At 42.5% G+C, this 24,443-nt stretch overlaps 1 protein-coding gene across 3 annotated transcripts; it reads left to right on the forward strand.

The window, feature by feature from the left end:
- The first annotated feature begins 1,282 nt into the window (after positions 1-1,282).
- OSGIN2 (oxidative stress induced growth inhibitor family member 2) lies at positions 1,283-24,443 on the forward strand. Of its 3 annotated transcripts, none has more exons than XM_055303407.1 (6): positions 1,283-1,306; positions 9,787-9,941; positions 14,772-14,908; positions 15,498-15,689; positions 20,112-20,203; positions 22,554-24,443. In XM_055303407.1, exons 2-6 carry the CDS (start codon positions 9,875-9,877, stop codon positions 23,581-23,583), a joined length of 1,518 nt encoding a protein of 505 aa, XP_055159382.1. In that variant the 5' UTR covers positions 1,283-1,306; positions 9,787-9,874; the 3' UTR covers positions 23,584-24,443. The 3 variants fall into 3 exon arrangements, with proteins under 3 accessions (XP_055159382.1, XP_055159381.1, XP_055159379.1); XM_055303406.1 differs by lacking the exon at positions 1,283-1,306 and adding an exon at positions 1,453-1,505; XM_055303404.1 differs by lacking the exon at positions 1,283-1,306 and adding an exon at positions 2,038-2,163.

Here is a 24,443-nt window from a genome sequence, read left to right on the forward strand (position 1 = left end):
CCAGAGATGCTCAGTCACTTGTCCAAGATCAACCTAGCTGGCACAGTGAAGAGTCCAACAGACAGTCCCTGGAGCCACTATGTTCAAATGAAACGTATGACATACAGGCACGTTACATACCAGTAAGAAGAGCTGTGCAGGAGGGAGCCTACAACTGGGTAATGCTGGGAGCCCAGGAGGTGCTGTGGAGTGGCCAGGCGACTGGTGTGAGATGAGCTGCACCCTCAACACGCTAGTGTGAGGACTGACAGGTCAACTGAGGTTCTACTGGGCAGGCGAGGGAGTCTTGGATTACACACTAATCTACATTCTCACCAGCTATATCTGAGTCTGTTGCCCCACAACCTCACCTACCATTCATATTTTTTTAATGATAAAACCTGGATTTTCTATGGAAGTAAGACCTCACCTACAATTCAAAATAAAAACGCAAACACTCTTGACATGTCCCCTTAGCTGTAAGAAGAATCCTCTACGTAGTCATCGTGGCCTGATTCAATCCTAAACCTTTATAAAGCGTAAACCCTTGATAGCAAGTTCACAAGCTTTCAATACAAACCGGATTGAACCTAAAATTTGATAACGCCCGCTCTGCCATCTGATCTGAAATACTGCAAGAGAACTCCAAGGGAAAAACAAAGTGCGTAAAGGAAAAAATCACACAAAGCACTTACAAACATTCTCACGGTTTTAGATATCCCAATTCTCCGGATTGGCACACATTTTAGGAAGTCAGGTCCTTTAAAAGGAAAAACGTTATGACTATTAACAGAAAAGTAACTTCATCCTTCCCTTTTCGAAACACCATTAAAGTGAAATGAACGTGTCAAAGTGTTAAGTCCAAGAAGAGAAAAAAAAATTTTTGTTAAAAAAAAATGTGTTATCAAACTGGGGGCAGGTTGAGTCCTAACGATTTTTTCCTTTCAGCTCCACAGAATCCCAAACCCCTGCTATGTGCAAGCTCGTTCGGTAACGACATTCAGCAAAAACCGAGAACTTGGAAAGAAAACTAAAGACAGAAACTGTGCATCTTACAAGTCGATTTCAAAGAGGACTGGGCTTTTTTGGCAGTGGGGACAGCGAGACACCTGTGCCTCACAGCACCTGCGAGCAACCACTTCTAGGAGCTTTCCGCCGCCTTTATTTTATTATATTATATTATATATATTTTTTTTATTCCTGGGCGCTCTCTAACTTGTAGGACTCGCATCCCCGACGGACACTCGCGTCCCGCCCTCTGCCGCCGGGGACCAGGCTCGCGGAGCCGCGGGCGGGCCGAGCCCCCGTGCTTCTGGCGGCAGCACAGGTGACCTGTTTGCGAGCCCTTCCCAGGGGCGGGGGGCGCCCCCGTTGGCAGGCGGGGCTTGCACGATCGGAACCGTCGGGGTGCAGGCCGGGCCCCGAGGTCTGGGGTTTCCCCCCGGGCGCGGCCAGGTCGGGAGCCCCAAGCGTGTAGAAGCTCCCAGCGCCCGCGCCCAGGCCGCCCCCCGAGGAAAGGCGCCAAGGTGGGTGTCCCGGGGGGGGCTCTCCCTTGGTCTCGCCGCGGCCCGGGGCGCGCAGAGGGGCGGGGGTGCAGGCCGAGGCCCCGGAGCCCGGCGGGGGCGGGAGGCGCGCAGACCTCGGCCCCGCCCGCGCAGCCGCCCTCGGCCCGGCCCCGCCCCCCGCGCGTCTCCGCCAATCGCCGGGCCCGCCCGCGCAGCCGCCCTCGGCCCGGCCCCGCCCCCCCGCGCGTCTCCACCAATCGCCGGGCCCGCCCGCCGCCGCCGCCGCCGCCGCCGCCGCCGCACCTGCGAGGAGGAGCCCGCGCGCCCCCGCCGGGCCCCGCCCCGTCCCGCCCCCCGCGCGGCGCCCCCAGATGGGCCTCCGCCGCCGGGCTCCCCGCGGCCGACCAGCGGAAGCCGCTCTCCCGAGGCGCGTTCGGGGCGCCCGGGCCCGGCCGGGCCGCTGAGCCGCAGCTTCCGGGCGGCCGCGGCGACGGCAACGCGCGGGGCGCCCCGCGGACCCCGCGACCCCGCGACCCCGGGCGAGCGGGCGGGCGCCCCGAGCGGGCGGCCCAGGCGGGGCGGGCGGTGGCGGCGGCCGGTGCGGTCGCGCTCAGGCGCCCCGTGCGCCGCGCTCCATGCCGGTGTGGTGCTGCCGCTGCTCCCTGGCCGGGCATTTCAGGTGACTTCCCTGCCGGGGGCCGCGGGGGGAGGGGGATGCGGGGAGGACGGGGGCCTCGGGGGGAGGATGCGGGCCGGGTGATGGGGGGGGACGGGGGCCGCGGGGGGGACGGGGGCCGCGGAGGGGATGCGGGGGGGGGACGGGGGCCGCGGGGGGGGATGCGGGGAGGACGGGGGCCTCGGGGGGAGGATGCGGGCCGGGTGATGGGGGGGGACGGGGGCCGCGGGGGGGACGGGGGCCGCGGAGGGGATGCGGGGGGGGGACGGGGGCCGCGGGGGGGGATGCGGGGAGGACGGGGGCCGCGGGGTGAGGATGTGGGCCGGGTGATGGGGGCACGGGGGCCGCCGGGGGGATGCGGCCCGGGTGATGGGGGGACGGGGGCCGCGGGGGGAGGGGGATGCGGGGAGGACGGGGGCCTCGGGGGGAGGATGCGGGCCGGGTGATGGGGGAACGGGGGCCGCGGGGGGGACGGGGGCCGCGGGGGGGATGCGGGGAGGACGGGGGCCGCGGGGGGAGGATGCGGGCCACGTGATGGGGGGACGGGGGCCGCGGAGGGGATGCGGGCCGCGGGGGGGTGATGCGGGCCGCTGGGGGGTGATGCGGGCCGCGGGGGGATGGGGGGGACGGGGGCCAAGGGGGGGATGCGGGCCCGGTGATGGGGGGACGGGGGTGGAGATGCGGGGGGGGGGACGGGGGCCGTGGGGGAGGGACCGGGCGGTCGGGGGGGCTGCGGGAGGGACGGGGCCGTGGGGGGGCTGCGGGCCGCGGGAGGGATGTGGGCCGGGTGATGGGGGGCCGGGGGCCGCGGGGGGCGGTGGATGCGGGCCAGGGGCCGGTGGGGGGGGCCGGGGGCCGGTGGCCGGTGGCGGTGGGGACGAAGGCCGGAGGCGGGGGTGCGGGGGCCGAGGGGCCGGGGCCGGCGGGGGGAGCGCTTCCCCGCCCCGCAGCGGTGCGGAGGCCGCGACGTGCAGAGTCGGGGTCGGGACCGGGACCGGGACCGGGGCCGGGTCCGGGACCGGGACGCGTGCGGCTGGAGAGCGAGCGCCGGGACCGCAGGGGCCTCCCGGTTCCTCCCCGCTGTAGCCCCTCTCCCCCTCCCTCCCCCTCCCCCGGGACCGTGCGGGTCCCGGGACCCCGAAAGCGGGCAGCCCCGGAGCGAGTGGCCTCCTGCGACCTGCGACCGGAGAGCGGCGCGAAGCCTCCGCGAGGGGCTGGCGGGCTCCCCCGCGCGGGGCCCGGGCCCGGGGCCGGGACGGGGCGGCCCAGGCGCGGTTACCGGGCGGGCGGCAGGCGGGGGCACTGCTGGACCCGCGGAGCCCCCCGTCCCGTGGCCCGAGGCGCTCGCGGCGTAGCGGGCGGTGGGACCGACGGAGGCGGCCGGGACTCCCCTGAGGGCGGAGTCGTGGGGCGGCGGTTCCTGCGTTAGAGCCCGAGGGTGCGAGCCGGGCGGGCGGGGCGGCGGCTCGGCGGGCACTGACGTCGGTCACCGGAGACCGGAGGCCCTGGAGGTGGTTTAACCCTGGGGTGAGAAATGTCAAACTTAGCGGAGACTTCCGTACGTTATTTTACTTTACATACATGAACGTGCTAGAATGATGATATATGACATTTTCATCAAGACCTGAAACTCCGATCAAGAGGGTTTTTTTTTAAATATTTTATTTATTTATTCTCGAGAGGCACAGAGAGAGGCAGAGACCCAGGCAGAGGGAGAGGCAGGCCCCCTGCAGGAGCCTGATGCAGGACTCACCCGGACCGGACCGGGTCACGACCTGAGCCCAAGGCGGACGCTCGACCACTGAGCCCCCCACCGAGCCCCCCAGGGGCCCCAGATCGGGGGTTTTAGAATTGGATTCCGTCGGTAGAATTCAGGTAGTGCTAGTGCTGAACTTGGATGTAAAGAAGGGTCCAACTGAGAACTTTAACCAAATTCTAAAATGCCTTTCAATTATGAACGTAAGCAACAGGTCCCCGAGTATTTGTGACTTTGTCACCAGTAAAAATTCACAGACATTTTCATATCCCAGTTGCACAGATCTAGAAATACTGTACGCTTATTTCTTCAAAATTACCGTAATTACACATCACCTAGCTTGTTGTTTAATACAATAGAGACGTGCAAATAGACGTCACAAGTTGACATTTTATGACTGTATTTTAATGTAATTTGTTTCTTTGTAAATCCTATGTATCTTTTATTTGTTTAATGATAATATTTAAGGAAGAGGCTCAGAGGTTTCACCAAATTGCAGAGGAGTATACGGCACAGAGAAGGTTCAGAACTCCTGTTTTAATAGAAAGCAACTGTCCAGGCTTGCTCAGCTTCTCCGTGAGTTTTCTAGGGGTTTCTAAGTCCTGGATATTAAAAACAACAACAACAAAAAAAATGTCCTATGTAATAAACTGCTGGATTTTAAGTTTTAGGCAACTTTCTTTGTTGACTACTTGACAGACATTGATTTGAGAGAATTAGATCCACTTTGGGGAGTTTTTCCCTCTCATGAAAACTTGTTAAATGGAAGCCCTTGGAGAAATGAAGATGCCTTTCAGAAACTGCTGTCCAAAAGCCTTTTGACCACTTTTGGTGTAGTTGAACTCTAGGGACACAGACTGGGATTCATATCCGTTCATCCAACCCTAGGCTGTGGATACCATATGCTTATCTCTTTGTACAGAAGTTTGGAGAAGGAGATGACAAAGTAGTTGGTATGTTTCAATCTTGAGGGATAAAGGAAACCGAGCCTTACTAGTCACAGGATGAAAATTATGATTAATAAGCCATATTTCCTTTGTAAAAATAGCTATATTGTATCTCAGATTTTAAAAATAAAACATATAAGGCCTATTCTTTAGGAAAGGCTTTATGATTTACTTAGGTTGTCTTTTTTTTTTTGAGCAATTTTATTAGGAACACTTTTTTTTTAAGATTTTATTTATTCATGAGAGACAGAGAGGGAGAAGACACAGAGAGAGAGGCAGAGGGAGAAGAAGCAGGCTCCATGCAGGGAGCCCAATATGGGACTTGATCCCGGGACTCCAGGATCATGCCCTGGGCCAAAGGCAGGCACTAAACTGCTGAGCCACCCAGGGATCCACAGGAACACACATTTTAAAACAGGTTGTGACAACCTGTATCTTTTGGATCTCACGTAATATCAGAAAAGAATAGGTTTGTGCTAACTGTCCACTGACTTTCCAGTTGTCCACTCATTGTTCCAGACCTACAGTTTTGTAAGATGAACAGTGTGACTACTTCATTTGTGTCGTTAGAACTTTATATATATATATATATGTGTGTATATATATATATATAGTAGTATCAATTTGGTGACAATTTAGAATCATGCTCCTAAAGACTATAAAAATTCAGATACTAAGCCTCTCATTTGAGTTTGAGTGATCATTTAAAGAAGTATTGCTAGATGTGAGAAAAGTCTTTTTGTTACCCAAGTTATATCCCTTGTGCCATCCTCTTAAATTTGTTCCAAGACTGGACTATAATATTTCAAGAACAAAAGATGGAAGTTCCCTAAAATCTTTTTTTTTTAATTTATTTATGATAGAGAGAGAGAGAGAGGGAGGCAAAGACACAGGCAGAGGGAGAAGCAGGCTCCATGCACCGGGAGCCCGACGTGGGACTCGATTCCGGGTCTCCAGGATCGCGCCCTGGGCCAAAGGCAGGCGCCAAACCACTGCGCCACCCAGGGATCCCAGTTCCCTAAAATCTTAAATATCAGATAGTCTTTTGCTTATTAGTGTAGCTGTTTCCCATGTGTGCAAAGTGCTGTTTACTCTTTCCTAAAATGTAATTATATATTTTTCTAACTTAGTGTCCCAAATAAAGGAAAATTTTTTTTTATTACTCAAAATACTTGTTTTAAAACTAACATTCATCAAATTGGATATCTCAGGTAGAAATTGAAACTGTCCATAGACCTGTGATACAGTATAAACATATTGTAAGACCTGTGCAGTAATACCGAATTATAACTTAGGCTCTGAATTTTTTAGGAAAATTACTTACTAGAAGGCTTTTGTTTCATTGTTGCTTTATGTAAAACCAGTGAACCATACTTCTTTTTTTTTGTTTGCTTCTCTTGATTCTGTTTTTCATCTGTTAATCCATATTAAATTTATTAAATACCATGCAAGTTTATTACAAATAGTTAATACCAATATTATAGATTATATGCATATTACATACATACCAATAATATTATAGGTTATATACATATTACGTATGTACAGATTATACTAGATTATACTAATAACCAGAAGAAAATGAGAATAAATTACTTACACTGTACAGATAAGCTAAAACTTTGGCTCTACTTAATGTATTAGAGTCTTGGAATAGACTAGAGTTAAATTGTTAGAGGCCCACACCCAAAACCTACTAGACCTAATAAATGAATTAAACAACATCGGAGAATACAGGATCAAGATACAAAAATCAATCCAACTTTTAGACACTAACAATGAACAACAGTCTGACAATGTTAAAAAATACCATTTATGCGAGCATCAAAAAGAATGAAATACTTATTCCTAAGTCTTAAGACTTGTACACCAAAAACTATAAAACATCATCAAAAAGAATTAAAGAAGGCCTAAATAAAAGCAATCCCATGTTCATGGGTTGGAAACCTTAGTATTCTTAATTAAAATGGCAATAAGCTTAATTAATTTATAAGTTTAATGCAATCTTATCAAAATCCTAGCAGCCTTTTATGCAGAAATGACAAGACCCTAAAATTCATAAGGAATTGCAAGGAACCCAGAATGGCCAACACAACTTGAAAAAGAACAAAGAGAATTCCCACTTCCTAATTTCAGAATTTACTACAGAGAAACAGTGAGCCAGATAGTGTGGTGCTTGCGTAATGATTAACATAGGTGGAATAGAGAGTTCAGAAATAATTCTTTATATTTATGGTCAGTTGGTTTCCCATGGGTTCACAAGACAAAGGGGAAAATACAGTCTTGTCAACAGATGATTCCAGGACAAATGGATATTCACAAGCAAAAGAATGGAGTTGGACACTTCAAAATGTGTGATATAAAAATTAGCTCAAAATAGAAGAAAGACATAAACCTAAAAAAACTAGATCTATAAAACTTATAGAAAAGAGGAATAAATCATGGTGATGTCAGATTAGGCAGTGGTTTCTTAGACACCAACAGCACAGTAGCTAAAGAAAAAAATCAGACTTGATGGAAAATCAAAACTTTTGTAATTCTGAATATGACAAAAGGAAAGACCACCCACAGAATGGGAGAAAATATTTGCAAATCATACATCTGATAAGGAACCTGTGTGCTACATATATAATTTTTAAAGCCCAACAATAAAAAGCCCAACTTGAAAGTGGGTGGAAAATATTTCTACAAAGAAGGTAACACAAATGGCTAAAAAGTATGTGAAAAGGTGCTTAACATGATTAGTCATTAGGGAAATGCAAGTCAAAACTGCTGTGAGAGGTCACTTCACACCAATGAGGGTAGCTACAAAAAGATAGGTGTTGGTGAGGGTGTGGAAAAGCTGGAGCCCTCATATTGCTGGTGCAAATGTAAAATGATGCAGCTACTTCAGAAAACATCTCGGCAGTTCCTGAGGTGTTAAACAGAGTTCATGACACAGCCTTTGCATGTACTTGTAGGAGAAATGAAAACATTTATCCACACAGAAATTTATACGGGAGCATTCACAGCATTGTTTGCACATCCAAGAAGCGGAAACAACTCAAATGTTGATCAGTTTGTGAATGAACAAGCTGTGTTCTATCTATACAGTGAAATATTACTTAGGCATGAAAAAAGAGGAAGTACCAGCAGATCCTACACCATGGGTGACCCTTGAAAATATGCTAAGTGGAAGAAGCCTGACACAAAAGGCCACATAATGTGTGAGAGGTTCCATTTATGTGAAATTTCCAGAGCCGGCAAGTCCAACAAGACGGAAAGTAAATTAGTGGTTGCCATTAGCTGGGCAGGGGTGGGGTTGGGTGAGGAAGACTAGAGAATGAGTTTTAATGGGTGCTGTAGTTTTCTGCTAACTTAGTTTATTCCTATTAACTTAGTTGTTCACTTTTAGGGTGATAAAATTTTTCTGGAATTAGTAGTGGTGATTGCAAAACCTTGTGATTGCACTAACAACCCTGAATTGTGCACTTGAAAAGGAGGAAATGTTAAGGTCTGAAAGAAACATCTCTTTGATTAACCAAAATTTAGAGTGATTATCATTGAAAAAAATAATTTCCTGGGTTATATATCTGGGAACAAGAGCGTAAGGTTGTCGGAAGAGACTGACGATGAGCTGTGCATTTTCCTTTATCGCCGCCACTGTGTTAGGCCTTAGCATCCAAAAGGACTTTGATCAGAAGTGTCCACGGGGAGCTGGGGGATCTGTCCTTGGCGCCCATTGAGGAGAAATACCAGAAATAGGCTTGGGTGTAAGAACACCTGACTCTGTTGCCAAGAAGCATCGGCAGCCTGGGTAACTCGCGTACCTGGATCTGCTTAGAGAAGCGGTTGGAATGATCGGAAAGGGATGGATTGAGCATGAGGCCCTTCTCCCAGGAGCAGGCTTCCGCGTGCAGAGGGGCCTTCCTTAGTAGACCTGTCCAGGGGGTGCCCGTTCTGGCCCCGCCAGGCCACCACCATCAGAGGAGTCCAGATAATTGGGGTGGACGTTAGCGTATCTTAGAGACCACCACTGTCATAGGGCAGCCTGTGACCCGGGGAGTCATAAGGAAATGGAAATTTTGGTCTTTGCTTCATTCTTCCCATTTTTCATTCTCCTCTGGGATCCGTGAGTCCTGTGCAATAACCGATGCACCTTGTGTTTATCATTTTGGGAGCAGTAGTAAGCACCTGAACCCGTGTGGGCCCTCAGTTTAGTATTTCCAGGTACTGGCTCGCTGCTGACTATGTAAGGATGAAAACTAATTTGGGGATTCTGTTAGGAAGGCATCACTAGTGTAGTGAAGCACATTGACTGCGTTTGGAGGCCACTCCGTCCATTTCATGAGCATGTCAGGATGCTCAAACCAGCTTCTAGGGTGGCCCCTGGGAAAGGAGGTAGATTGGAAATCGAGATAAAGATGTTTCCATATTTCAACATCTGAAAATCAATAACATGAATAAACTTCATTTCTTTTACCAAAATGCACAGTTTGTAATACAGAAGTACAGTTCGCTTTTCCTTAAAATATGACTATTTTGTTCCAAATATACTGCCTCTAGTGCACTTACCTTTTTATTAATGAGGAAAAAAAAAAGAGAAATTAGCCATTCTGGGGAAATCTCAGAGAATTGTAAAAATCCCCAATACAATGCTGTTTCTTTCATCTTAGCTTCCTATTTAGAACGTGTGTGGGACTTGCCTACGTGGTACTATAAGACATTAGCAGCTATTTAGGATTTCTGACGTTAAAAATGGTACAGATTGACAGATAAGCTAAGCTACTAATTTGAATGCATCAATCGGAAGGATTTTCTTTTCTCCTTTTATGGAACTATTGAATATTTAAGGGCCTAAGGAAAATCTGAATAAAGACAGGTTTTTTATAAAGGCTATAATGACTATATCTCTTGTTTTTTGTTCCCCTTTTTTTTTTTAAGAAACTATAGTGACACTGAAACCGAAGGAGAGATTTTTAATTCCTTAGTGCAATATTTTGGTGATAACTTGGGACAGAAAGTTAAAGCTATGCCATTAGTTGAAGAAACTTCTTTACTGGAAGATTCATCGGTGACTTTGCCTGTGGTAGTAATAGGTAAGTACTGCATTTTAACTCTTAAAATTACAGTTATGATCCTTACTACTATATATGCATAGTTACATGGCGCACATTCTTAGGATCATATTGAAAAGTATTTTTAAGTTTTCGATATGCTTAAGTACCCAATAACCAGATCTTTGGAGAGACAGTAATTGGTTTATCTGATACTAGATTCTGTGTTAGAATGTAACATTTTTTTTTCACTAAAGGATTGCTATTACCCTATTGTGTTAAAATACTAGCAGTTGGGTTAATTACTATGCTAGTGTCATGGCCGTGATGATAACCAAGACTGTTAGAGCCCTGTACTGAGCATGCAGTGTACATTACTGGATTATGCCTCACAACCCTCTTTTGTGGGGGAAATAATAGTCAGAAGTTGAGTAACCTGTGCAAGTAACTCGTTCTCAGGAATGAACGGCGTGGTACTCGGCAGTAGTATGCATAATGACCATAACCATAGTGATTTCATCATATATCCTTCGTACCACCTCAACAGATAGGCATATAAAATACTAAAAGTTAAGCTATAATAACCTAATTACTTCAGAATTATAGATGTAATTTTTATGATTTTGTTTTGTTGCATGTTTTTAACTGTTACATATGTCTTGCATCTGATAATCAGACTTAAGCAAGTCAGACAAGTACCACAGTGTGGAGCAAGCTTCCAGAAAGAATTATGGGGCATCATGTACCTTGATGGCATATAGCTTCTTTAGCTTCTTTGATAGCCTTTTTTTTTTTTAAGATGTATTTGAGAATGAGAGAGTGTATGTTCCCTTGCAAGGTGGGAGAGGGAGAATCTCCAGCAGACTGTGTTTCCTTTAGTTTGGGAGCACTGACCCACCGAGTATGGAGCCTGACATGGGGCTCGATTCCTCGACCCTGAGATATCATGACCTGAGCCAAAAATCAAGACTTGAATGTTTAACTGACTCAGCTGCCCAGGTGCCCTTGATGGCCTCTTTCAAAATTAACAGGAAGGAAGGAAAAGTCTTGTCCTTGGACGTGGGGTGGATACAGTAAAGGGAGGGAGGAAGGAGGAGGAAAGGCGGTAAGCAGATAGTTCTGCCCTGGATTTCTCTTGAAGGGTGAGGATAGAGATGATGGTGTTTGTAGAAGTTCGCTTCCAGGATATCTCAGGGCTGCGCTTGGTGTTCCAGTTTCTCCCGTTAGTCCAGGTTTTTCATCCTGGATATATAATCTCCTGTACCCACAGTTATAGTATCCTACAGAAGAGTTTCACTGCCCTGAAAGCCTTCTGTGCTCCTCGTATTTATCCTGTCCCTCAACCCCCAACCCCTGGCAGTTACTGGTCTTTTTTACTGTTGGTGTAGTTTTGATTTATCTAGGGTATCATATTCATGGAATTACACAGTATGGAATCTTTCCATCCTGGCTTCTTCCACTTAATAGTAGGCCTTAAAGATTGGTCTTTGCATGGTCTGATAGCTCATTTCTCTTTTATCGCTGAATACCATTCCATTGCTTGGATGTTTGAGTTTGTGCGCTTACTGGAGGACATCTTGGCTGCTGCCAGTTTTTGGTAATTATGAGTAAAGCTGCTGTAAACATGCATGTGTAGCTTCTTGCATAGCCATTAAGTTTTCAACTCATTTGGATAAATACCTAGGAGTATGACTGTTGGATTATATCTTAAAACTGTTTAGCTTTTTAGGAAACTGTCAAACTGTCTTCCAAAGTGGCTGTCATTTTGCATTCCTAACAACTATGGATGAGAGGTCCTGTTTCTCTAAGTCCTTGTCAGTATTTGGTATTGTCTCTATTTTGGATTTTAGCCGTTTTGATAGGTGTGTAGTGGCACCTCATTGTTTTAATCTGCAGTGCTGTAATCGTACACGATGAGCATCTTTTCATATTCTTGTCATCTGTGTATCTTTGAAATGTCTGTTCAGATCCTTTGATTAGATTGTTTATTTTCTTATGGTTGAGACTCCAGAGTTCTTTGTTACATTTTGCAACTATTTTCTCCCAGTGTGACTTATCTTTTCACTCTCTTAATAGTGTCCATTGCAGAGCAGAAATTTTAAGTTTCAGTGAAATTCTGTTTATCAGTTTTTTTCTTTTGTGGATCCTGCTTTTACTGTTACAGCTGAAAACTTACCAAGTCCAAGGTCACCTAGATTTTTCCCTATTTTATCTTCTAAGTTTTGTAATTTTGTGCTTTATATTTAGGTGTATGATATATTGAGTCAATTTTTGTAAAAGATGCAAGGTTAGTATTTAGCTTCGTATTTTTGCGTATGGATGTCCAGTTCCACCATTTGTGGAAAAGACTATCCTCTCTCCGTTGGCTTGCCTTTCCTCCTTTGTCAAAAATAAGTTGGCTGTATTTGTGAGGATCTCTCTGTGCTCTCTTCCATTCCATTGATTTGTCTACTCTTTAATAATTTCCACACTGTCTTGTTGACTGGAATTTTATGGTACAACTTGACTCTGGATGATGTTGGTCCTGACTTGCTTCTTCAATATTGTGCTCACTATTCTGAGTCTTTCACCTTTCCATTTAAACTTCAGAATTAGTTTGTATCCACAAAGTCACATGCTGGGATTTTTACTTGGATTGCATTGAAACTGTAGATCAAGTTGAGAAGAGCTGACATCTTAACAATATCGAATCTTATTCATGAGCATCACTTTGGGCTCATTCCTCAGAGTTTTGTGGTTTTCCTTGTATATATCTTATACATATAGTTATCATCTTAAATATATTTAATTGGATCCATAACCCAAGTTAAGTAATCTCAACACAAACTAAGCAGTGTTGTGTATTTAATTTCAAATGCCACTTGTTCATTGCTGGTATATAGGAAAGAACCTGGTTTCTGTATGTTAACCTTGTATTGTGCAATCTTGATGTTAGTTCTAGGAGTTTTGGGGCCATTCTTTGGAATTTTCTGCATAGAAAATCATGGCTATTATGAACAAGGACAGTTTTATTTCTTTCTAGTCTGTATTTCCTTTTCTTATTGCATTAACTACGACTCCTAATTACGGTGTTTGTTGAGTAAGAATGATGAGAAGAGGGCAGCCCGGGTGGCTCAGTGGTTTAGTGCTGCCTTCAGCCCAGGGTGTGATCTTGGAGACCCGGGATCGAGTCCCTCGTTGGGCTCTCGGCATGAAGCTTGCTTCTCCCTCTGCCTGTGTCTCTGCTTCTCTCATTCTCTGTCTCATGAATAAGTAAATACAATATTTTTTAAAAAAAGGAATGATGAGGGGATCCCTGGGTGGCTCAGCAGTTTGGCACCTGCCTTTGGCCCAGGGCGTGATCCTGGAGTCCCGGGATCAAGTCCCACGTCGGGCTCCCAGCATGGAGCCTGCTTCTCTCTCCTCCTGTACCTGTGCCTCTCTCTTTCTCTCTCTACATCTATCATGAATAAATAAATAAATCTTAAAAAAAAAAGGAATGATGAGAAGAGACATCTTTGTCTTGTTCTTGATCTTAGAGGGAAAGCATCTAGTTTTTCACCATTAAGTATGATGTTAGCTGTAGGTTTATTGTAGATACTCTTTATCAAGTTAAGGAAGTATCCCTCTATTTGAGTTTGCTGAGGTGTTTTTGTTGTTGTTGTTGTTTTACCATGAAAAGGGTTGGATTTCGTTAAGTGCTTTTATCTGTATTGATGTTATCATGTGATATTTATTCTTTAGTTTTGTTTCTTTGTTTTTGATTCAGGGAAATTAGCTCTTTCCCTTAGATCTTAACTTCACTATTTCTCATTTGTTTTGAATTTTTATGAAGTCAAATGGTTTACTTTCCTTTCTGTCTTTTGAGTTTTGTGTCATGCTTAAAGCCTTGCCACTCCAGCACTATAAGTAGTAGAAGTAGGAATCCATTTTCTAATATTCTTATGACTTTACTTCTCATATTAACATCTTTGAGCTTATTTTATTTGGGGCAAAATATTAGAGAATAGAACAAGATTTTCTTCCTGATAGCTAACCCTTATCCCAGTTGGATTAAATTTTTGGTAGATGGAGCAAAGAGAGAAATGGAAACCCAGACTAAGAAACCACAGAAATGGAAATAGTTCACCAGGATTCAACAAAAAATCCAGTTTGGTTTTATTTTAAACATATAAAAATATAGGAAGATACTATTAGAAAATGGGTTTGGAAAGATGATTGAAACCAGAACATGGTGAGCTCTGGGTTATCAGAAGCAAACAATTAAGATTTTCCAAATGGAGAGGGTAGTATGATGAGGAACTTTGTTTTATCAAAATTCATCTGAATGTAGAATGTGAAATGATTTTGGAATAGTTGTATCTTTAGGACAAACTTTTGTCACTTAGGACTTTGTCTCCTGAGAGTCTAGGAATGACACTAAAAAAGACAACTGAGTGGATATAGTGACTGAATAGATTTAGAATCAGAACCTGATTAAAGATTTTGTTAGCATCAAACTTGGCGAGTGGATAGGATGTAAAGAAGAGGGCACCTAAATGAAGGAACTCATGAATATGCTTTTGAACACATTGTGATTAAATTATTAGTAGTTCAAGTGGAGTGAAGAAGTGGCATCTGGAAATTTGGGATCTATAATTTTGGGCAAGAGGCCAGCCTGCAGGTTTAATTTGGGGAGTCAGTAGCATAGAGACTTAAAGCTTCAAATAGATGAGAATCCCAAAAGAAAACGGAGAAGACAAAAGTCAGTATCTTATGAATACTTGGTTTTAAGAGTATAGAGAAGGAAGACAAATCAGTAAGGGAGAAAATGGATCTTGGAGAAATGCCAACGAATAAGAGTTATTGAGACACATGATGCGCCTCTCTCCACCTTTTTTTTTTTTCTACTAGGAAATGGACCCTCAGGAATCTGCCTTTCCTACATGTTATCAGGCTACAGGCCATATTTCTCATCAGAAGCAATACATCCAAATACAATCTTACATAGCAAATTAGAAGAAGCAAGACACCTTTCCATTGTTGATCAGGTATTCTCTCTTCCATGTCCATCTTTTTGCTTTTTGTTTTGTTTTGTTTTGATACTCAAACAAGGTTGGCTTTCTACTTATATAAGCATTGTATTTCTCAGTTGAAAATCCTTTCTTCTGAATAACATTGTCTGTCATTTTTACTTTCAGTTTGTAAATGTGTTCTGCCAAGTGTCATCTGTTTATTTTTCCTGAATCGATCAGAGCAGAATTTCCCACATTATTTCCTGGTGGGAGCTCTGATAGGTGCTCTGTGTTCAAATAAGTTTGGGATGTGCTGTTTTTTTGTTACTGGAATGCTACAGTGGACGTACCAAGGCATATTAATGCATTAAATGAATCTTCAAGTATTGTAGTAAAAGGATCTAAATATTTTTGGTGAAATCCAGTCTTTTCCTATAATCATTTTGATCAAGAATCTATGACTCAAGGAACATCAGTGTTTTATAGCAACAACACTCTGTGGGAAATGCTGGATTAGAGTAATGGCTTCCACTGTTGCAACAGCTGGGGTTGGTTTGTCTTTATTTTCTTGTTTTTTCCTTGAAACTCTACCTTTTTTCTGTCTTTTAAAAAAAAATTCATTCAGGACTTAGAATACTTGTCTGAGGGCCTTGAGGGCCGATCATCCAATCCAGTTGCAGTACTTTTCGACACACTTCTTCATCCAGATGCTGACTTTGGGTATGATTATCCATCTGTTTTGCATTGGAAATTAGAACAACATCATTACATCCCTCACTTAGTTCTTGGTAAAGGTCCACCTGGTGGAGCTTGGCACGTGAGTATCTTTTTCTTAGTATTTTAGCGTATGTGAGTAATTACATATCTTGATAAGACCATTTGAATTCTGAAACATTATGATCTACATTATTATATGTTATATATGTTTACCAAACTTTTATCTGAGAATTTTAATGCCATTCAATAAAATATGGGTAACGAGAAATTAAGCCAAATTTGATTACCAGTATAGTCTTAGAATATAAACTTCTCTATACTATAAGAACTATAAGAAAATATTTCAACAATGTTTTGTATAGTAAAAAAAGTTTTAAATTCATTTTAGACTTTATAAAATCTCACACAGTATTTCATACCAATACCCATTATTTCCCAGTGTTTTCAAGATCTTAAGTGAAAAATGGATTATAAAAGAAGGAAGTTGTATTTATCTGCTTGGCTGCTGTATTGAAATAACACAGACTGAGTAGCTTAAACAATGGATATTTATTTCATAATGTAGAGGCTGAGAAGTTCAAGATCAAGGTGCCAGGCTGTTCAATTCGTGTGAGGGCTCTTTTCCTGGTTTGCAGACATCACCTTTCTTGGTGCATGCTCCTTCCTCCCCTCTGCCTCTCTTCTAGTTAGGCCACTTAATCCTATTAGGAGGGCACCACCCTTATGACCTCATGTGGCCCTAATTACCTCCCAAAGGCCATCTCCAATATCATGACACTGGGGGTTAGGGCTTCAGCCCATGGATTTTGGGGGTGACACATTCAGTTCATGGCAGGGGTTAAACCAGAGAATTGATCTACATAATTCAGAGCATTTCCTTAGGGGTCAGGAACTAATCATTTTTCTTTTCCTCCTTGGCCCTTATCAGTTAGTATGGCATCTGATTGAATGCTCATTTGTTATACAAATAAATGTTAAGTAATTTCTGCTATTTTATGAATAAGGATTTCATGGGAATTTTAACATTAAATATCAGATCTTCAGTACAGATTTCAGTTGAATATTCATATATTAGTGCAATGCTGTATGTTTAAATATTTATATTTAATAAGCGACTGTTTTAGGATATTTGAGAACTTTATAGATTAAATATATGTTCAACTCCTCTCCTAATATTAATTCCCCGAATGGTAACGGATAGCAACTAACAAATTACCCTGCGCCCTTTGTCTTAAGTGTTTATATTTGTGCTAATGGTGAGTAGCATTGTTAATTAAACAGTATTTCTTGAAAAACATAATGCATTATGCTTCTCTAAATTCCTGAAGTTTTCTTGTACTTCTCTTTTTTGCTTAGAAAATGTACAATGATCTCTGTTACTTCATTTCTTTCCCTTATATATATGAAAGTCAAACCCTAATAAGCCTTGATTACTAAAAACACAGTTGAATCAGTGGTAAAGCTTGAAATGTACTGAAAATTTGCTGAATTTTTTTCATGCATCATATGATACCCACTAGAAGAGGGATATAAATAAATGATATTTTAGCTATTATCCATTTTTCAAACATCACTTCTATGAAGTTACTTGACTTTTCCGGGGGCATAATTATTTATTCCCACCTCTGCATTCCATACCTTAATCTTCAGGTTCTTGACCCGAGTACTGTTTGTCGTTATAGACAGCCCCCCCCCCCCCGCCCCGCCATGCCTCATATACATCCTAGTTAACCGTGGTTATTACTCAGGATGTAGGCCCCCTAAGTCATTTGTCCTCTCCCAGTCATTCCTGCGTAGTTCTCTGCTTTTCTCGTGACCCAGTGGCTCACCTCTCCTCACCTCCAGACTCTAACCATGGACCCCTACAACTCCATTTGCTAATAAATAAGCTTCTGTATACTCTTAACCACTTCAGTTATGAGCTGCTTTCACTCCCTTCCTTGAAATCTTGTTTTCCTGAAGATACCATTCTCGCTGCAGCTCCCTGAGTGGAGTTTGTTCACTCTCTCACGGCCCTGTGTCCTGTCAGGTTGACTAGTGACATCGGTGTTCTCTTTATTCCGCAGTGCTCTTCCATCGAAGTTCCTGTTCCTTTGAACAAGGTCATGCCTGGCCCCTCTACCTCCCGGAATGTTCCCATCAGTTGTTGAATCTGTGGTTCCTAAGTCACGGTCTGTCGTTATATCCCAGGTTTTATTGTCAACTCGAGTAACTTTACATACGTGACACAAGCAACATCTTAACCTCTTAGTCTCTTAATCGCTTCATTTTCAACGATCTCTTCCATTCCTCCTTGGATACTAACTCCAGCGCCTCTACAGTAACGACTCAGTGAAAATCTAAATTTTCAAATTTCTTACTTTATGAACACAACTTTTTATTCTTCCAGCTGCGTCACCCTACTGAATCTTCACACACAGAGTTTGAAGCTCTGATCTTAACCTCCTTACTTACCCGCTTAAGTTCTGTAGTTTAACAACCATTCTCCTTAGTGCTTTTGACCCATTGTCCTTCTGTCACATGAGCTTGACAAAAAAAAAAAAGCAATTCATAAAACTGTCCACTTTATCTTTTCCTCTACTTGGGCTATTAAACATTGCCAGACAAAAAAAAAAAAAGGTCCTACAACTGTGAAAAGTATTCTCCAACCTCATTTGGGTCCTGAACACTACTTGGTAATCCTTTGATATTTCTTTTTTGAATGTTCTTCTCAGTTCTCAATCCCTTTTTTTCCCACCTTCCTACTTAGGAATACTCTTGATTCTTAGAACACAGAATCCATCAGGATTGAACTTGCATAATTTTACACTCAGACTTGCAAACTTACTTGCATTCATGCTGCCTCTTTGTGTCTTATCCCCTGTCATTGTGCAAGTGGTAGCACGTCTAAGCTAACCTTCCAGACATATTCTGGACCTCTGTCTTCTCCAAGGACACTGCTTATTTGATTTTCACCTTATCTTCTTGTATCTTAAGTTTCTCTGCCAGTTTCTGTCCCTCAGTATATAAATATACTAAAATTATTCTCAATTATTAAGTTTTATGTGCTAGCTTATCTGTAGTCTTTGCTTTAGAGCCACTTTCTTGAAATAGTTACCTATCCATTACTCCTATGCCTTACCTCCTGTTCCTTAGCTAGCTTCACTTTAGCTTCTGTCACTGCCTCTTCTGGTGGAATTTCTCTTTTTAAAGGTTGTTATCTTCCCTTTTTGCTCAGTTTGACAGTCTCAAAATTTATCTTTTCCTGACCTCTGCAGCATTTGACAGTGAAGATACCCCTCTTAGATTTGCTGAACATTTCATCTCCTTGTCTTTCTTCCTGTTTGGTCACTCCTTTTCAGTTATCTTGTGGACTTGTCTGTAAACTCTGTGCCAGTCCAAGGTCCTCTCTTTATATTCTTCATTCTCCCTGGCTTGTCTCATATACTTCAGTGACTAGCATGTGCATGTTGAGTGATTCCCAAATCAAGATCCCTGGCCCATGTTACTATCTCTTGTATATTCATCGAGACACCTTCCCTTGAGTTTGATTCCCAAACTCCGCATGCCTACATAACCAGTCACCTTTATCATCTGATTTCTTTATTTCCTTACGGGGTAGTAGCACTGGGCTGTAGTTCCTCAAGCCAGAAACATTCCTTGGTGGTTCTTTCCCCAACTCCCAATTCAAACCCATTATTGTATCTTCTCCACTCTTTCTCATAAACATACTGTGAGTCCTTCCACCCTACTTTTCCCCACCGTGATTGTAATTTTGCTGTATTGGCCATCATCATCTTTGACCCAAATTATTGGAAAGATTGCCTACTCCACTCTTTTCTTCTTTAGTACAATCTCCGTACCAAAGCCAGAGTTCTCTTTCTAAAAGAGTTGGTTGAAAGTGATCATGGAGGCCGTCGGGACAGGTGCTGTTGGCCCTGGGCTTTTGGTTGCTTTGTAGTGAGCAGCGCAGAGAGAAGCAGGACAAGGAAGCTGGAAGGGCTCACTTCCTTACAGGCAGCAGTAGCCTCAGCGGGGAGTCTCCTCTTAACTGGTAACCACTGGTGCTTTCCCTGGTTTTAGAAAGAGCTGCTGCTGTATCCAAACCAGCTTAGATTGGCAGTTCTAATTGAGGGAGGGGGGAAAAGCTGTTCTGCGCATTTCTTAAAAAACTTGTTAATATTAAAATGAATATATAACGTGTTAGAAATTAATGAACTTTTTTCCTTTTGTTTAAAAAGTGAAAATACTGATGTATTCCTCTAACACACTCTGTATCTGAATTATATTATTACAGGCCGAAGCTATTAACATTGGGCATCTGGCAGTATCATAAACTTGTTTTATAAGGGCTTAACTTTATGGAAGAAGGACTATAGATCCTGCAAAATGATGAAAGTGTTTGTAATTTACACAGCCATTTAGGTCTTATTTTAATTCTCCTTATCCAGACTCTTAATTTTAGTGAATGAAAGTGTATTTGTTTTTTTAAAAAATCCATCTTACCGCTTAAATGTGTTTGTGTGTTTTTTTATTCACATAGAATATGGAAGGTTCCATGTTGACAATCAGCTTTGGAAATTGGATGGAACTACCTGGACTTAAATTTAAAGATTGGGTATCTAGCAAACGAAGGTAAAGATCAAACTGTTACAGTTCTTTGATGTACAATGGGAGAGTCCATTGGCCAATTTCAAAAACTTTGTGATTCTTAGAGGAATGATACAAATTTGTGTCTTTCAGATAAAACCTCTTTGCAGCAATGATGATGGGCTAGTCTCCATTTAGAGATGTTATAGAACTAAGCACACAGCGGTAAAGGCTTGTCTATAGACTAGGTTCCTCGTTGATTATGGATTTATCCTGCTCTCCTATTAAACCACTGTTTAGTTTCTCATCCATTCTACACTTACTTTTATCAGTGGCGATCCAGGTTTGTGTATGGGTATCTCCTGTATACACACCTGTAGTGTTTGGCTTTCAGAGCCTGGGAGTGTTGATGGTTCATAATGTAGAATGGTGGAATAAACCAGAATCTGTGATGTGATTTGCTACCCTATTGGCTACAGAGGTAAAGATTTGATACGAAATATGAAAATAGAAATAATTGAGAAGAAATCTCTTGTGGAAGGATACAAGTTTATTTGGGGAAAAAGAACCCCAAATTTAAAAGGATAAATAATATGAAAAGCCTTATTTTCCAGGATAGTATTAAACTAGATGGGAATTACTAATACAGAGAATCTAATTTGCTCACAGAAAGAATAAGTAAAGCAGGAAGTTCTTTAACCTATGTTAGTACAGGATTGTAAACATTTGAGTGCTTGGCTTCCTGCTAGATAGAAACCATCTTAATCCATAGAAATTATCCTTAATTTGCATAGATTTAAGAAGAGCAAATTCAGACCAGCATGAATCACTGAGATTAAACTTTTCAAATACTCCTTTTGGTTTTTTGGGGTTTATTTATTCATTTAAGTAATCCCAACACCCAACGTGGGGCTCAAACTCATGACCCTGAGATCAAGAGTCACATGTTCTGACTGAGCCAGCCAGGCCACCCCCCCTTTGGGAGTTTTTAAAAAGGAATTTTATATGGGTTTGAAATGAAAAGTAACAAAATCAGGCAAGTTGAACAAGTTCTTGATTTTCATAAGCAAGCAAGTGAAAATTGCTCAACATTCTTCCTTTTGTGATACTGGTAATGGGGAAGCTTTATGATTTTTTTTCTGTGCTAGCAGTGTGCGTCCTTTTACATTGGGCACGTTGTATATTGAAGTAATATATGAAAAAGAACCTTGTGGGGTTTTTTTGTTTTGTTTTGTTTTTGAATCTTGTGTTTAAATACTGGCTTCACCTCCTGCCTTTGCATAGTGTTGACCATCAGATCTTGAGAGGCTGTCAGGGTTTGAATCCTAGTAACTTCTAATGTTGTGACCATGGGTCAAGTAACTTAAACTAGCTATTAATTTCCTCATTTATAAAACCTACATCAGGTTTCTGTGAAAAGTGAGAGTTAATCTAAATCTTAATTATATTATTACATTTTAAGAAAAACTTTTATGGACTTCTTCCAGTTACAATTTGTAATGGATGATGTGAAATTATTTGATATGTTTTTACTGCTACTTATCTCTAATCAGGGCCCAGTGTTGAGGGGGCACTGATGACTGCTTTAAAGTTCAAGTGGAAAATGAAAGGATCTGCTCTTTATGAAAAAAAGGATTTTACTATATTTATAGGTTTCTTTATGAACAGGAAAACACAGAAATGTTTTAAGTACTTAGATGTTAGGTGATTTTGAGAGGACTGATGTGAATTATTTTCAGTCATCAGGAAAATAAAATCAGTCATCATGACAAAAAAATCATGTCAAGATCATACATATATGATCTTTAAGAATTAGGTTTTTATTTTTTTATTAAAGAGTTCGTACAAGCAGGGCAAGGAAAGGGAGCCCGATGTGGGCTTGGTCCCAGGACCCTGAGATCATGACCTGAGTCAAAGGCAGACACTTAACCGACCGAGCCGCCCAGACACATCTATCTTTAAGAATTATCTATACCACAGTTGGACCTGCAAGGCTCTCAAATAATTATAATCTAATTCAGTCCATTACAGAATGTAGGCTGAAGAGTATATAGACTGAATTATTGGTGTGAGACAGACTATAAAAGTCTGTAATTCCACATTTCAGTTCATTTACTTACACATTTATTGATAAAGGTAGCCAGTCTGATCCTATGCAAGGCACTGGGGAAACAGATGCGTTAAAATACAGTCTGTACTTCATGGGACTTCTATTGATAAAACTAACATTTTTAACTAAAGAAAAAAACTTTTTCTTTGTAAAAGGTCAATTTATAGCTAAGACAGTCCAGAGGAATTAAAAAGATCTGAATGGTAGCCAACTAGATGGAGCGGGAATAATCGTGGAAACTGTCACAGTACTCTCCTCAGGATATTTTTCCTTTTTCTCTTTTAGGAACCTAAAAGGGGATCGGGTCATGCCCGAGGAAATAGCTCGCTACTATAAACATTATGTAAAAGTCATGGGTCTTCAGAAGAATTTCAGAGAGAATACTTATATCACCTCTGTATCAAGACTCTACAGAGATCAAGATGATGATGATGGACAAGACAGAAATATTTCAACACAGCATTTACAGATAGAGAAGTCAAAATTTATCAAGAGGAATTGGGAAGTCAGGGGTTATCAGCGAACAGCAGACGGGTCCCATGTTCCCTTCTGTCTCTTTGCTGAGAATGTAGCTCTGGCAACTGGAACATTGGATTCTCCTGCCCATCTGGAGATTGAAGGGGAAGATTTTCCTTTTGTGTTTCATTCAATGCCTGAGTTTGGAGCTGCTATAAGCAAAGGAAAGTTGCGTGGCAAAGTGGATCCGGTGTTAATTGTAGGTTCGGGGCTTACTGCAGCCGACGCGGTACTGTGTGCTTACAACAATAACATTCCTGTGATTCATGTATTTCGCAGACGAGTAACTGATCCAAGCTTAATTTTCAAACAGCTTCCTAAAAAGCTTTATCCAGAATACCATAAAGTCTATCATATGATGTGTACTCAGTCATATTCTGTAGACTCAAATCTTTTATCTGATTATACCAGTTTTCCTGAGCACCATGTGCTTTCCTTTAAGTCGGACATGAAATGCATTCTTCAAAGCCTCTCTGGATTGAAAAAAGTATTTAAGCTCTCTGCGGCCGTAGTACTGATCGGTTCTCATCCCAATCTGTCCTTTCTGAAGGAGCAGGGCTGTTACCTGGGCCATAACTCAAGCCAGCCAATCACCTGTAAGAACAATCCTGTGGAAATAGATGCATATACCTACGAATGTGTTAAAGAAGCCAACCTCTTTGCATTGGGTCCTTTGGTTGGAGATAATTTTGTTCGATTTTTAAAGGGAGGGGCACTGGCTGTTACACGCTGTTTGGCTACAAGACAGAAGAAAAAGCATTTATTTGTTGAAAGAGGAGGAGGAGATGGGATAGCCTAAAGCAAGTTTACAAGTAATCTATATGGACAGTTAACCATTAAAGATTTTTCTTACTGGTTTTGCAGTGCACTGGCTTGGATTTTCTGGACTTGGATGAACTGGAAGAGCGCCTCAAGCTATAGTAACTATTTAAAGTTACAAGAACTTGGTGTCCTGATTTATATTGTATGAAAGGTGTCATTGTCGGATGAATAGAAACACTGCCAATTTGGTATACCTTAAGCTTTCACTTAACTAAAACATTCTTTTCTTCTAAGGCCTATTTTTTTGTGATCATTTGTGGTTATGTTTGATTCCAAAATCTCTTACAGCCTTGAATAATCTTTAAAACTATACAGTCTATTAGGCCAGAAATCATCTTCACTATAGAGTAGGTCACCTTGCTGCTTAAAGGGTGGTCTAAAGACCAGCATTAGCTTCATCTGTAGCTTGTTAGAAATGTGGACTCTCAGACCCCACAACAGACTTATTGAATCAGAAACTGCATCTAATGAGATCTTCAAGGAATTATTATGTATGCTTATTAAAGTTTGAGGCACACTGGTATAAAAGAGAATGTGATATAAGTTATGTATTCTGGGGGTGGGCAGGGTAGGAGGCACTTATAACTCAGGTTTAATTTATTTTGAATTCTCAATTTCTATAAATCTAATTTATTACCAAATACGGTATTTTAAAAAATATTTTTATTGTTGGAACCTTGATAAGTACTTCATATTCTTAGCTTCTAATAATTTAAACAGTCCAATAATGTTGGCATACATTTAGACATACAGGAACCTGCAAAGATATTTTGGAGATTTATTCTCTAACTAGCATAATAATCTAATTTGCAATTCAATAAATTGTGAAACTACTTA

The sequence above is a fragment of the Nyctereutes procyonoides genome, unplaced genomic scaffold, assembly GCF_905146905.1.
Source record: "Nyctereutes procyonoides isolate TBG_1078 unplaced genomic scaffold, NYPRO_anot_genome, whole genome shotgun sequence".
Lineage (NCBI taxonomy): Eukaryota > Metazoa > Chordata > Mammalia > Carnivora > Canidae > Nyctereutes > Nyctereutes procyonoides.

Excerpts from the sequence above, each read along its gene's own strand:
- OSGIN2 (XM_055303404.1), top strand. The coding sequence starts at position 2,120 with ATGCCGGTGTGGTGCTGCCGCTGCTCCCTGGCCGGGCATTTCAG. Across the intron at positions 2,164-9,786 it reads TCCCTGGCCGGGCATTTCAG|AAACTATAGTGACACTGAAA; the intron begins GTGACTTCCCTG and ends TTTTTTTTTAAG. Across the intron at positions 14,909-15,497 it reads ACCTTTCCATTGTTGATCAG|GACTTAGAATACTTGTCTGA; the intron begins GTATTCTCTCTT and ends AAATTCATTCAG.